This window comes from Erithacus rubecula, assembly GCF_903797595.1.
Source record: "Erithacus rubecula genome assembly, chromosome: 3".
Taxonomy (NCBI): domain Eukaryota; kingdom Metazoa; phylum Chordata; class Aves; order Passeriformes; family Muscicapidae; genus Erithacus; species Erithacus rubecula.
In genome coordinates this window covers 145,694,037-145,707,225 of record NC_136689.1, presented here as the reverse complement: position 1 = coordinate 145,707,225, position 13,189 = coordinate 145,694,037, and the positions used below count along the sequence as shown (strand labels likewise).

Here is a 13,189-nt window from a genome sequence, read left to right as displayed (position 1 = left end):
ATTAATATGAATAAGTATTGGAGGTACTTTTTTATATGACAAGAGGATCGTAGGATAAAATAATGTGTATATCTAGATTTTATGCTGTTATTTGAGTAACTTCCTTGAGATCTAAATAATTTCTTTACCTAAGATCCTATCTCCAAAATTATATAACCTCTGCTATACTGTGTAATATCATTAATTTTTCTTTGCTGATTCATTTTCCTGGTTTTTTATTATTTCTTCTTTGCACTGTGGTGACAGTTATGGATTTATGATCCAGCCTTCTACTGAGGTAGACCTAATGCAGGGAACACAGAATAGATAGTTCTAGAATAGATATCCCCATCCCTTGGTAGTTCTAAGGTAAATGAAGCAGGACAGTTTGAACAAAGGAGAAATAGTAAAGTGCCTGAAGATTGGATCCACACAAAGACATAATCTGATTTACAAAATTAAGATTCTAACACTATTGAACGCTTCCATTAGCTTCATTAAAGAAGGGTTTCTCCATTTTATTTTTAAGGGAAAGGAAAGTAAAGATAGAGGAAAATACAAAACTGCAAAGTGACGATTAAATCAATTGAAAAATAAAATTGAGGTAAAAAGTTATATTTTTGAACTCAGACAATACTTACTTTATACTAGGGGCTCCTGTTATCTAGATTAAAACTAATGCAACATTAGTTGCATTATATAAAATTATAACAAGAACATCAGACTATTTGGAAGAAGTAAAATTATTTGTTATGATTGCGGAAAAAAATTGGCTGCGTTAGTTTTGATTTTTTTTTTTTTTTTTTACACTGATATACTTCAACTGCTTCTCAGACAGCAGCAATGGTTAATTAATGAACTCCACAGCCTTCCCCTCTCCTCTAGGGCTAACTGCATCAAGCCTTGCAGCAGAAGAAGCTGGCAAATGAAATAGCAGCACTTCTTAAAATAGTTGTTAATAAATACAACTCCTGTTATGAGACATTATCTGTCAGCCAATGGCTTTGCACTTCATCCTGTGTACAGTTCCTGATGCTTTTGTTCTAGATTAAGCAGCACCATACTGGTATCTCTGTCAGCAGACCTGGCTGTTGGGAGAGATAAACATGACAGAACTCATCCAGAGAGATTCCTGGAGGAGCTGGATATCCACATTTTTGTTCTCTTTCACAAGAACTGTGGATTCAGAGCAAGACTTTCCCTAAGGAGAGTCCTGAGAAGTCATCTTCATGGTTCACCTAAAAATCCTAATATCTATGAGATTCTTTACATCACATTTTGTGGGCTTTAAATCAAGAATCTAAATGAAGTTGTTGGAAGCTTGTAAGTCAGGTCTTAATAATATCCCTTAGAAAAATCTTTAGTTTCAAAAAATGCCAGATCCTCAGGATTTTTTGTGCTTGGTCACTTTTGATGAGCCAGGTCTCTTCCCTGGAATGACTTTAGCTGATATCAAAATGCTCAAGATTCACTGCAGCACTAACCCAGTGATTTGCATTCATCTCCCTCCTTGGGTCAGACTGAAACTCTACAGTTCTTCCTGCACTCATGATAGGTACAAGCTGCACTGCACCAAGAACAGAGCAAGTGACAGAACTTGTCTTTGTAAGAAAGGCAAGAGGAAGAAAAAATGGCTTATAAGCCACGAAGCAAGGTCCTTGAACAACTCATTTGCAGACACACAACTGCCACAGTTTAATTCAGAAGCCTGTGTTGAATGCCATCATACCCTTACAGATCCTCATACAGTACACAAAAAGATTCTGGAAGTATGAAAGGCAGGGAGTTTGTCTAAAAACCTCGGTTTTTCTTGGGATTTAGAGAATCACTATGATGTTTTCTCTTACATACTTGGGTTTTTCAGCACTCTGGAAAAGAAGTTCAAGAGTCATTATGTCAGAGTGGAGATCAGACTGTTCAGTATGCTAGGTGCTACCTGTGCTTGAGGGAATGATTTAACATTATATAAAACACTGAAATGCTGAGCAAGGACATCTCCAGTGATGAATTCCATAATCAGTTGGTTACAGAGTCAAGATAATTATTTTTAAATTTTTAAAATGGAACCTTAAGCTTTTATCTTCACAGAAGAACAGTTGTGCTAGGAATGAGGGAAGGTTTGCTTTGAAAACTCTCTGGTGAGGTGAGAGACAGACTTCAATCCCCTCTAGGGACAAAGACTTGGTCTAGCACATCCCAAGAATATTTTCATTACCACATTTGTTACACAGAGGAAGAGCACAATAACCTTCTCTACCAAGTTTGGACAGGTGTTGTGAGTGAAGTACAACTGCAAAATGTGTTCCAAGTAGAACAAGTTTGGATACTGGGTAGGGTAGGATGCCTAGAATTATTGAGGCACTTCATGGGATGCATGGAAACAGAAGCACAGTTAAGGGCAAGAAGGCTACATGTGGAGAAATGTGATCATATAATCACAGACTCATAGAATACCAGGCTGGAAAGGACCTCCAGAATCATCTGGTCCAGCCTTTCTTGGCAAAAGCACAGTCTAAACAAGATGGTCCAGCACCCTGTCCAGATGAATCCTAAAAGTGTCCAATGTCAGTCAATCCACCACTTCCTTGGGGAGATTATTCTCATTGCAAATATTTTTCATTTTGTGTCCTATCATAATCTCCCCAAGAGTTACTTTTACACATTACCATCACCTTTTTCATGAGACTTTATGCAAAAATGGAGTCTGACCTTTGTTGTCATCCTTTAAATACTAGAGGGTAAAAATGTTTCCCCTAAGCCTCATTTTTTTCAAAGCTGAACAAGTCCTGTTCTCTCAGCCTTTCTCCATATGGCAGATGAGCTTCTCTGCTCATCTTTGTGGCCTCTCTTTGGACTCTGTCCAACCTGTCTACAGCTTTCTTCTATAGCTGGGATGAAACCTGAACACAGTATTCCAGGCTAAGCAGTGCTGAATGAAGTGAGATAATGACTTCTTGGTCTCTGCTGGGGATGTCCTGGTCAGTGCAGCCCAGCCTCCTGCTGGCTGCTCTGCCCCAGCTGCACATTGGTCACTCATCCTGAATTTGTCCACCAGGACCCTCAGATCCCTTTCCATAAGGCTGCTTCCCAACCAGGCAGATTCCAACCTGTGCTGCAATATTGGATTATGTTTTTTTCAGATGCAACAGGATACACTTGTCCTTGCTGAACTTCACAGGATTCGATGGAATTCATAGAACTCCTTCTATGGAGAGTTTTCTAGCCCACTCTTCCAGACAATCCAGATCTTCCTTCAGGGTGGCTTCCCCTTTCCATACTGAGTTTGGGACCATGGACAAACTTTGCAAGGGTGCACTTGATCCCATCTTCTAGATCACTTACAAAGACAGTAAGCAGCATTGAGCCCAATATCAATCCCTTGGGGACTCCACTTGTGACAGGTTGTCACTTTGAAAAGGAGCCATTTGCCACCACCCAGTGGGTGCTGCCTCTCAGCCCATTCCCCTCATGGCACTGACCATTTGCTCAGACCATTCTACACTGTGTTAACACAATTACTACAGGAATGGAGCGCCAGGCAGGAGCTGAGTAAGGATTTTCATCAACCCAATAATTAATTTAAAAGCATAATTTATTTTCTGTTTACTAAATTTTGCCTTTTGTGTGAAACATTCTAGATTATTTTATGCATAGCCAGATATTCTACAAATAAGGAAAAGGTAAGGAAAAGTTGTTCTACCCTCCACCTTCCCTGCCTTCTGGAAAAAGACAAATCCCTTGAACAGCTCTAGTTTTTCCTTTTTCTCTTTCCATGACATCATTGAAGTGCTGAGAAGTGCAGTAAGAAGCTGAACTGGAGATGTTTATCCCCTTCAGATTTCTGTACAGGCTAATAAGGATCATTCAAACATGATCTGCTGTTAACTGTGAGCTGTAAGTGCAATGCTCTGGTATGTGATTATTTTGCATTAGATGTTGCTGTTTTGGACCACATGCCTCTTTCTAGACCATGAAAAACAGTAAGCTGGCAATAAAGAAACCCTTGAAAGCAACCCAGAAGTTCTAAGTTAGAAGTTCTAACCCAGAAGTTCAAATCTAGTGAGGTAAGTTTTAGTGAGACCAAATATACTGGTAAGCTGAAATTCACTGATGAAAGCAGGTTTCATTCATACTTTTGCCTGAGTTCCTTCATATTGGAAGCAATTAATCATCAAATTGTAAATATACTTAGTGCATTTGCCCTACTTAACAAAACAATAATGCAGCTGCTTCAGAGAAAAGTGTATCCAATGTTAATCTAATTAAGCTGTGACCCACTGATACTGGTCAGGTGATATTGCAGGATATAAAAGGAAAGCAGTTGGTAATCCAGTCTAAAATCACACACTCACTTTATAAGTCGCCCACAAAAGACTATGGCAGTAAAACACACAGCAAATAATGCTACAAAAGCAAACATGAAGGAAAGGTTGACTGTTTATGGTAGCTAACTTTGAAATGTCCTTATATTTTATAGATAGATTTTCCACAGGCATTTAGCAGAAATTTTGAAGAAATGAGTGTGTTTTGCATATAATCATATACTGATTTTTATGATCAGATTTTGGAAAACATGTAGCTGAACAACGCATGCAAAAGCTATCAGTTTCCATTGTACAATTACACAGATTTATCTCTGTAGGGCTCCTTTTGACTTCATAAATTCTGTCTTTCCCTCTATTAATAACCCTGAGAGAGGATCTGGGGGAAAAAATAAGCTGTGAAAAAATTCACAGAACTGCCCAGGCTTGGAAAGATAGAGAGAAAAGAATGAGCTTGCCCAGTCTTAGTATTACCCACTTCAAGGTTATTTCTTAATGCATTTTTAAAGTTTTATTTAATTAATTTAATGCATAATTTAGGATATGGCTCTTTAAGGTATCCCTTACGTACGTGATTTAGTAATGAGAGTAGTCTTACTGACTCTAGTGGAATTTGTTCATGTGAATGAGGAGTGGAAAGGCAGAGAATTAAAATCCAGTGTATGTGTGTAGTTTACATAATTTCAAGCCTGTCAAAATTCATGTCTATATTATCATCTGCCTATGTTACATAACACTAAGGAGCTCAGAGTTGTTTATTCTTCCCCATATGCCTGAAACACATTTGTGGTCTTTGAAATTTTAGATTGCATACTTTGTTACCCAGGAAAAAGTAAAAATGTATGCAATACAAATAAAACTTTCACTGTAGGGAGTGTCAGAGACAAACACCACCCCCATCATGGTATCTGGACAGGCACACAAATCCATGCACTGCACTTGCTTACCAGTGAGATTTTTCATTTCTCATTTGCTTCCTGACCCAATCTTTAATCAGTATCAGTGCAGCCTTTACCTAAGTCATGGTATCAGTCCCTTTTTCAAAGTTCCCCTCAAACTGAGCAGCAGCACATTCCTCAGCATTTCAGGCTGGAGTCAGTTGAGTTTAAGAGTGATCATATCCCCCAAGAAACACTCAGCACTTAGCAGGATTTAGGTTGGTGAGTCTATGTATGGGTATTTGCTCTTGTTAATTTGAGAAAATCTAGGTTCAAGCCTTTCTCCTTCACATTTTTCTAGGATGCTGGGGAAGAAAAATCAGGTGACATCTTAAGTGTTACTGCAAAAAAAAAAAAAAAAAAAAAAAAGGTAAACAGAGAGAATTATTTGTATTCATGATAGTGCATGAAAACTAGTGAACCAGGCAGCAGTACTGCATGCTAGTATGCAGCATTATTAATGGTTGGACCTGCTTGTGAACACACTTATCAGTGAAAACTAAACTTCATTAAGAGGTTAGGGGAAAACGCATAGCAGCACTTGCTTTTCCTTTTGTGTAAACTATTGCAACTTTATCAGTTTAGACAGATGTATGGCTGACTTATACTTGTGTGACTGAGAAGAGGATCACAACCATTTTGCCCATGGAAGCTACTGGCTATAGTATTAAATTGACTTCAGACTTTTTTTTGTTGTTGTTGTTGTTGTTTTTTCTGTTTAGAACTGAATTCAGTATTTTTCCTGTATGAAATTCCGATTTAAAAAAAATCAGTAGAAAATCCATAATTTGTACCACGATCGTAGTTTTGCCATCTGCTTTTTCTTTCATTGCATACTTTAATTCATAGGTTTTGTCCAGTGTAAGCACTGTCTGCATCCTGAGGCTCAAAAAAAAAGATGCTCATAATCAAAGATGCTACATAATCAAATAGTCTAGTAAGGCTTCTTTGAAGGGCAGATGCTGTGTTTTACCTGGAAAATAAGCCTTGTGATAAAAGAGAATGTTTTGCCTGCAGGAGAAAGAAATATTTGTTGGCCCAAAGATTTCCTACATAACCTTGATGACACAGTCATTTAAATTTCCTGTCTTCATCTGTGAAGCAATACTTCTACATCCTTCATCAGCCGCAGAAGCCCCGATCCACTAACGTCTGAAAGGACTGAGCAATCCTCTGCCAAAGGTAAGAAATGGTGCAACACTAGAAAGTGCCCAAGTAGGACTGTGCCCCACCCGGGCACCCGGTCCGGCTCCCCGGGGCCGAGCCCTGGCCCGTCCTGCCAGGCGAGGGGTGGCCCGGGTCTCGGGGCTCGGTCCCTGCAGGGTCCCTGCGGTTTCGGTCCCTGCGGGGTCCCTGCGGTTTCGGTCCCGGCGGGCTCAGTCCCTGCAGGGTCGCCTGGGGCTCGGTCCCTGCCGGGATGGGGACGGCTCGGCACCGGCGGGCTCGGTCCCTGCGGCGCCAGGGACAGACTCGGTTCCTGCGGGGCCGGGACCGGGCTAGGTCCCTGCAGGGTCTCTAGCAGGCTCGGTCCCTCCGGGGTTGCGGACCGGCTCCGTCCCTGAGGGCTCAGACCTTGCGGGCTGGGTCCCTGCGGGCCCGGGCCGGGCTCGGTCCCCGCTGGTTCCCTGCGGGTCGGGGCCGGGCTCGGTTCCCGCTGGGTCCCTGCGGACCCGGGCCGGGCTCGGTCCCCGCTGGGTCCCTGCGGGTCGGGGCCGGGCTCGGTCCCCGCTGGGTCCCTGCGGGTCGGGGCCGGGCTCGGTCCCCGCTGGGTCCCTGCGGGTCGGGGCCGGGCTCGGTCCCCGCTGGGTCTCTGCGGGTCGGGGCCGGGCTCGGTCCCCGCTGGGTCCCTGCGGGTCGGGGCCGGGCTCGGTCTCTGCGGGGTCCCTGCGGGTCGGGGCCGGGCTCGGTCCCCGCTGGGTCCCTGCGGGTCGGGGCCGGGCTCGGTCCCCGCTGGGTCCCTGCGGACCCGGGCCGGGCTCGGTCCCCGCTGGGTCCCTGCGGGCTGGGGCCGGGCTCGGTCCCCGCTGGGTCCCTGCGGGTCGGGGCCGGGCTCGGTCCCCGCTGGGTCCCTGCGGACCCGGCCCGGGCTCGGTCCCCGCTGGGTCCCTGCGGGTCGGGGCCGGGCTCGGTCCCCGCTGGGTCCCTGCGGGTCGGGGCCGGGCTCGGTCCCGGCGGGGCCGCTGGAGGGAGCCCCCGGGCCGCGCCGCGGCGGTTCAGCACCGCGCGGGCGGACAGCGCCCCGGGCCGCGCACCCCGCGCTGCCCCGCGCCCCGAGAGCGGCTCCGACCCTTCCTCGGGCACCGCGGCGGGAGCAGCCCCGCAAGGGGAAGGGTCCGGCCTCTCCCGCAGCGGCTGGAGGCAAAGGGCCGGACCTGCGAGCTGTGTTAAGTGGTCCCTGGGCGGGCGGGAGGCGGTGTAAATCAGCACCGACATGTGACGAGCTGCGCGGAGCCTGTTAAGGAGCTTTATATTTGTAGTTCATGAAGGCAATCATGAACTGGTAATCTCTCATTGTGCACCGCTCCAAGGCAGTTCTTTCACACAACTGGCTACAAAGCGAAGATATTAGTGTCTCTCCTGGGAAATGTCTGTGGGAAATGTGTGTGTTGTGTGTGTGTAGCAGCTAAACAGCTGCGATACTGGTGCGTAATGAGATAGCAGAGCATTACTCATAGCTCCGGGAAAGGACATGGAAGTAAATTAAGAAATCAGCATAACTCACACAGCTTTTGACCCGTCACTAACAGCACCAGCAGTGCATGGGAGTAGGACATGGCTGCAGTTCATTCATCAGCACATCACCAAGGGCTGGGCAACAACTCTGCCACAGCCTAATTGTCTCACATCCACAGGGCTCAGCCAGGGACAACACACTGTGGCAGCTTTTCCCGAAACAAGGTGAGTCCAATCACTGGGACATGAGGTCAGGCAGCCCACAGCTAACAAGTTCATGTAGTAAGGGTGGGCAGGGCTTTCAGGAGGACCAGGATCTAAGAAAGGCAGATGTGTCACAAGAATCATGGACATCAAAATTTCGGGTGCAAGATCAGTCACTTCCCAGGTGCACATCCCAACAGTCGTGTAAATAACATGGCACCAGCTGGGATTATCTGACAATATCTCCACACTTTTCTCCCTGATTCCGTGGAGCAAGCCAAATGGAGATGATAATCTGCTATAAAAAATTGATAGCACTGAGCTGTGACAATCTGGAAAGGGAGGGAAAAGGGAGCAGCAAGAATCTCCAGGATTAAGTTGTCCTAGTACCCACTGTTCTTACCTTGCAGAGATATGGGGAGTTTAGTGCATTCTCACTTTTCTGTGGAAGAACTGCTCTGAGTGTGAAGTCAGGTGAGACATGGTTTTAACTCCTCAGACCCCTCCTGACCAGTGCCTCTCAGCAGCCTGCACCACACAACACTCCACCATGTAACCAGCATTCTGTCTTAGACATCACTTGTAAGGATTCAGCACACCAGCATTAGAAAAGGCTTCCTAGTGTCCTTTAAGACAGCCTGGATCCCACACCAAATCTCCCGGGGGAGCTTTGCTCTGGCTTCACTGAGGTTTGATTGGTTTCTCCTTGCAAAAGAGAAGCATGCTTCGCTCCTGTTTTCCCACAGCTCAGATCAAGCTGCCCTTCACATATAAAAGTACCAGCTGACCCAGCAGACTCAGAGTTAAACTGCATGAGCAGTAAATGGTAGCACTGGGAGAGTTTGGCCAAAACAGAATAATCTCAAACCACAAACCACTGCTGGAAGTCAGGGAGGAGAATAATAAATGATCCATCCTCTCCACTTGCCCCAGGACCTTCTCTCCCCAATGCTATTTCAAGGGACAGCAATGTAGTGAATATACAAGCAGAGGGGACAGGGTGGTTAGAATGTGTCCCAACTCCCAGTTTGAGATCAAACACTGGGATGGGCAATGGCAGACTGAAGGAGACAGGAAGGTTGACTTTTGCCTATGATCTCCCTTCCAGTTAATGAACTTCTGAGCACCAGATTAAAAGGGAAGGGATCTTTTGGGACATCCCCCCACACCTCCTCTCACTCAGGGTGATGGAGCAAGAGGACTGTTCCCACCCTCCCCTCACCACGGTACCTGGTTGAGGGAAGTCACGGCAAACCTGGGGATAACCAGCTGCATGACGAGCTGCAGGACAGAGGTGACCAGTCCAGCCAGGATGGCCCAGGTGAGTGGCAGAGGGAGCATGCTGTAGGTCGCAAAAAGCGTGAAGAGCACATAGCCAATGCCGTCCCCAAGGAGGCCACAGCCCAGTCCTGCCGCCAGAATTTGCGTGGCCATGGCCACCCAAGTGACAACACCGCTGTACTGCAGGTAGGTGTACGAGGTCGTGTCCTTCCTGACCACCACTAAGGCACAGATCACCACCTCAATGCCTGTGAAGAAGCCCAAGAGGATGCCCTTAATCGGGTCCATGGGAGCAGAGGCCAGGGTCAAGTGGAGGAACAGTAGGGTCAGCTTGGTCAGCACGTCCAGGATGTTCATGACCACCTCAGATTTGCGCCGTTGACCCAAGAAGTAGCGCTGGTAAAGGCGCTCTAAGTCCCGGGACTTAAAGGAGTTGCGGAGAGTGGGGAAGATGACCCCGCGATATGTATAGCCCCAGTTGAGGAAGAAGTCGGAGTTGCTGGGGGCACAGTCCAGGGGCAGAAAGCCCAAGTCTCCGCTGCTGCTCGTGCCCTCCGGGAAGACTTTGGTGCCTCCGTTGTTGTGGCGCTCGCTGCCCAAACTCCGTCCGGCCGACTGCCGCCGGAGGTGGTGGTGGTGCGGCGGGTGCGGGTGGTGGTTGGGGCAGCAGGTCTCGTCCGAGCTGAAGCCCTTGCCCCCGCCGCTGCTGCTGCCGCCGCTGCTGCTGCTGTGCTCCTGGATGAAGCGCTGCTCGGTGATGTGGCGCACGGCCGTCTGCCACAGCAGGCGCTGGGGTCTGCCGCTGCCGGGGGGAGTCCTGTTGATGGTGTAAAGTTCATCGCTGTCGCTCAGGCACCGCACCTCCGAGAGCTCCATGGCGGTGACTGGCGGGGGGCAGAGCACCGGCGGGCGGCGGGGGGGGGGGGACAGAGGCGGGGGGGCACACACCGTCTTTGGGGAGGGGAGCAGGGGAGGGATGGAACCGCGGGAGAGGAGGGAGGGGATGTCGAAGGGCGGGTGGCGGCGGTGGGGTGGCGGTGCGGGGATCACATTTATAGGCAGGTCCCCGGTGTCTGGCGGCGCGGCTGGCGGCGGGGCTGTCTGACCGCCGGGGTCCGGGGGGCGGCTGCGCCGGCTCAGCGCAGGCGGCCCGAGCCCCGAGCCCGCTCCCGCGGCGCCCCGCGGAGCCGCATCCCGCGGAGCCCCGGCGGGCTCGGTGCGCGCCCTCCTCGGGGCGGTGCGAGGGGGTGAGACCGAGCCGCGGGTCCGGAGAGCAGGAGGGAGGAGCGGAGCATCTACGGGCGCAGCCCCGCTGCCCGGTGGGCGATCCGCGGCCCCATCCGGAGGCCGGAGGCACGGAGGGGTGGGGGCAGCCGCCTTGCGGAGCCGGTCACAGCGGGCAGCTCCTCTCTCCGGGGATCCCGGGGCTCCGCTCCGAGGTCTGGTGCCCAGGAGTTGCTGTAATTCCCGCGGCTGCGGTCAGCGGCAGCGCTGCGAGCTCGGGCAGGAGGGGAGAGGAGGCCAGGTCTCGGGCATCCTCGGTCACGGCGCCAGAGCCGCCGGCCGGGGGCTGCCCGCCCGCTTTCCCCCGGCGGCGGGGCATGCCCCTGGCTCACGGGGCGCCGCAGCCCGCAGCGGGCTCGGGGCTCCCATCCATCGCAGACACTCGGCTTGCTTGGCAACAGGGAAAGGAAAAAAAAAAAAAAAAAAAAAAAAAAAAAAAAAGGAGGGAAAAAAAGGAAGAAAGGAGGAGAAAAAAAAAAAAATCACATCAAAATCCAGATCTAAAAAAATCGAAAGACCGGAAAATGAAAATCCCGCCCTAAACTCAGAGCTCTGGGAAGCCAGATGGGAGTATCCCAACTTCTCCGCGGGCCGGGGCAGGGAGTGCTCCGGCTCAGGGACTTCCCCGGCGGCAGGGAGGAGGAGGAGGAGGAAGAGGAAGAGGAGGAGGAGCAGGAGGAAAGGGCGAGGGCGAAGCGCAGGGAGCGCGGGGCTGCCGGAGCTGGCGGCGGAGCCGCTGCCCCGGAGCCGCGGGACGAGCGCGGCGGAGCCGCCGCCGCGGAGCGGAGTGCGGGCGGGCGGCCGGAGGAGGCAGAGCCCGGCACGGTCAGCTGATGCCCGCCACGTCGGCGGGGCTGCCAGCACCCCCCCGGCCGGTTAAAGCAGCCGCAGCCGGGCTCTGGGAGGGGGACAGGGGCGGGGCGTGCCGCAGAGCAGGTCCCTGCTCCCCGGAGGCTCCTCCAAGCGTCACTGAGGTTTCTGTGAGCTGCTCTTCTCCAGGCGCCCCGGACTGTCCCGCCCTGCCTGACAGGTGCTCACAGCGCTCAGTGAGAGCTGATGCTGCCGCCGGGCATCCCTCTGCCTCACCACAAGGAAGATCCTCAGGCCTTGCTTGGAGAGAGCACACTTGCCCAGGGTAGTGGAGAACCCCTCCACCAGTGCCTGAGCAAGTTCAGACCCTCTCAGAAAGGTGATGCCACTGCCAGGACTGTGGCTCTAACCACCCCGTGTTAAGTGGATGTTTGATGGTGCTATCCTGACAGCATTTACATTAAAGAGGCTGTAGAAATAACAGAAACTGTCCCATGCACAGAGCCTGGATAGAAATCCACTCCTCACTCCCCGTGCTGGCAGATGAAATTGTTCCTGCTACTCTGCTCCTCTCCTCTGTGCCAGCAAACCTGGATATGTCGCGCATGGTGGCACAGCCTGGAGAGGTAGAGGTACCAATCTTTATCTCTCCCATTCCTCCTCTGCCCAAAGTAAACCTGGTTAAGGTGTCTGAACCCTGTAACAGGGAAAAGGCTGAAACCTCCAGTTTAGGAGCTGAAGCCATGCTGCTGGAAGCAGCTGAAGGAGATACAGTCTACACATTAGACTATGGCAAAGTAAGGGAGAGGTGTTTCCTTTGTGTTTCAAAAGACAAGAGTGATGCCTGCTGAGCTCTGAGGTAAATATGCAGCTGCCTTCTAACAGCAGCAGTGTGGACAGAGGCCCTGCCTGGAAGGGAGCTGTGCTACCCCACTTGGAGCTCTGGCTTGTTGAGAGTTGGAGTGCTTAACAATGGCATGTGATTGACTTCCACTGGGTTTGAGCCTCCGTGAACACCCCTCCAGCTTAATTCACCTTTTATTATTATTATAGTTATTAGTATTATTATCAGGAAGACATGGAGATTTAGGAAGGATTTCACTGATTGTTTCTGTATTTACACTACAATAGATTTGGGAACTCCAGCCAAGTCTGTGTCCCATGTGTGAGGCAGGTTTTGTACAGATATAAGCAGAGGAAATTCTTGTTTTTCAGAGCCCAGATAAGGAAAGAGTGGCATTTTTGTGAACAGAGATGGATCTTTCCTGCATGACCATGCTAACCCAGAAAGGGTTAATACTGGTTTCACAATAGTAATAGAAACACATATCCTTGCTCCTAGATAAATCTCATGGAAATTGTAGCATTACTTTAACATGAAAATGATACTACAAAAGGAGAAATCTTATTAAAAAATGTATATATTTCTTTAATGAAATAAATTATAATTGTTAGTGCTATTACCACAGAGCACAGAAAGAAAGCATCTTTCTCATTCAGATTGCTCAATACATATCATGATAAATAAAGGAAAAGGAAACAAATATATAATGTAGTTTAAGGAGACACCCATTCAAAAGAGATAAGATGAAATCAAGATAGGGACATCCCAGTTCTCTAATGTTACTATATGCACTGAATCACAGTACTAGCAGTTTCATTTACCTCATGGCAGAGAGAACTCTCATCATTTTTCCT

At 49.2% G+C, this 13,189-nt stretch overlaps 1 protein-coding gene across 2 annotated transcripts in view; it reads right to left on the bottom strand.

The window, feature by feature from the left end:
• ADCY8 (adenylate cyclase 8) overlaps positions 1 to 10,291 on the bottom strand; it is a gene marked incomplete at its 5' end in the record, with an annotated part of 116,985 nt that extends 106,694 nt beyond the window's left edge. Inside the window, one exon of one of the 2 annotated variants that reach the window (XM_079300677.1) lies at positions 9,347 to 10,291. In XM_079300677.1, the coding sequence (XP_079156803.1) occupies positions 9,347 to 10,273 (927 nt within the window). The remainder of the gene's footprint in view (positions 1 to 9,346) is intronic. The other variant, XM_079300676.1, reaches the window with a different exon arrangement.
• Positions 10,292 to 13,189: the final 2,898 nt, after the last annotated feature.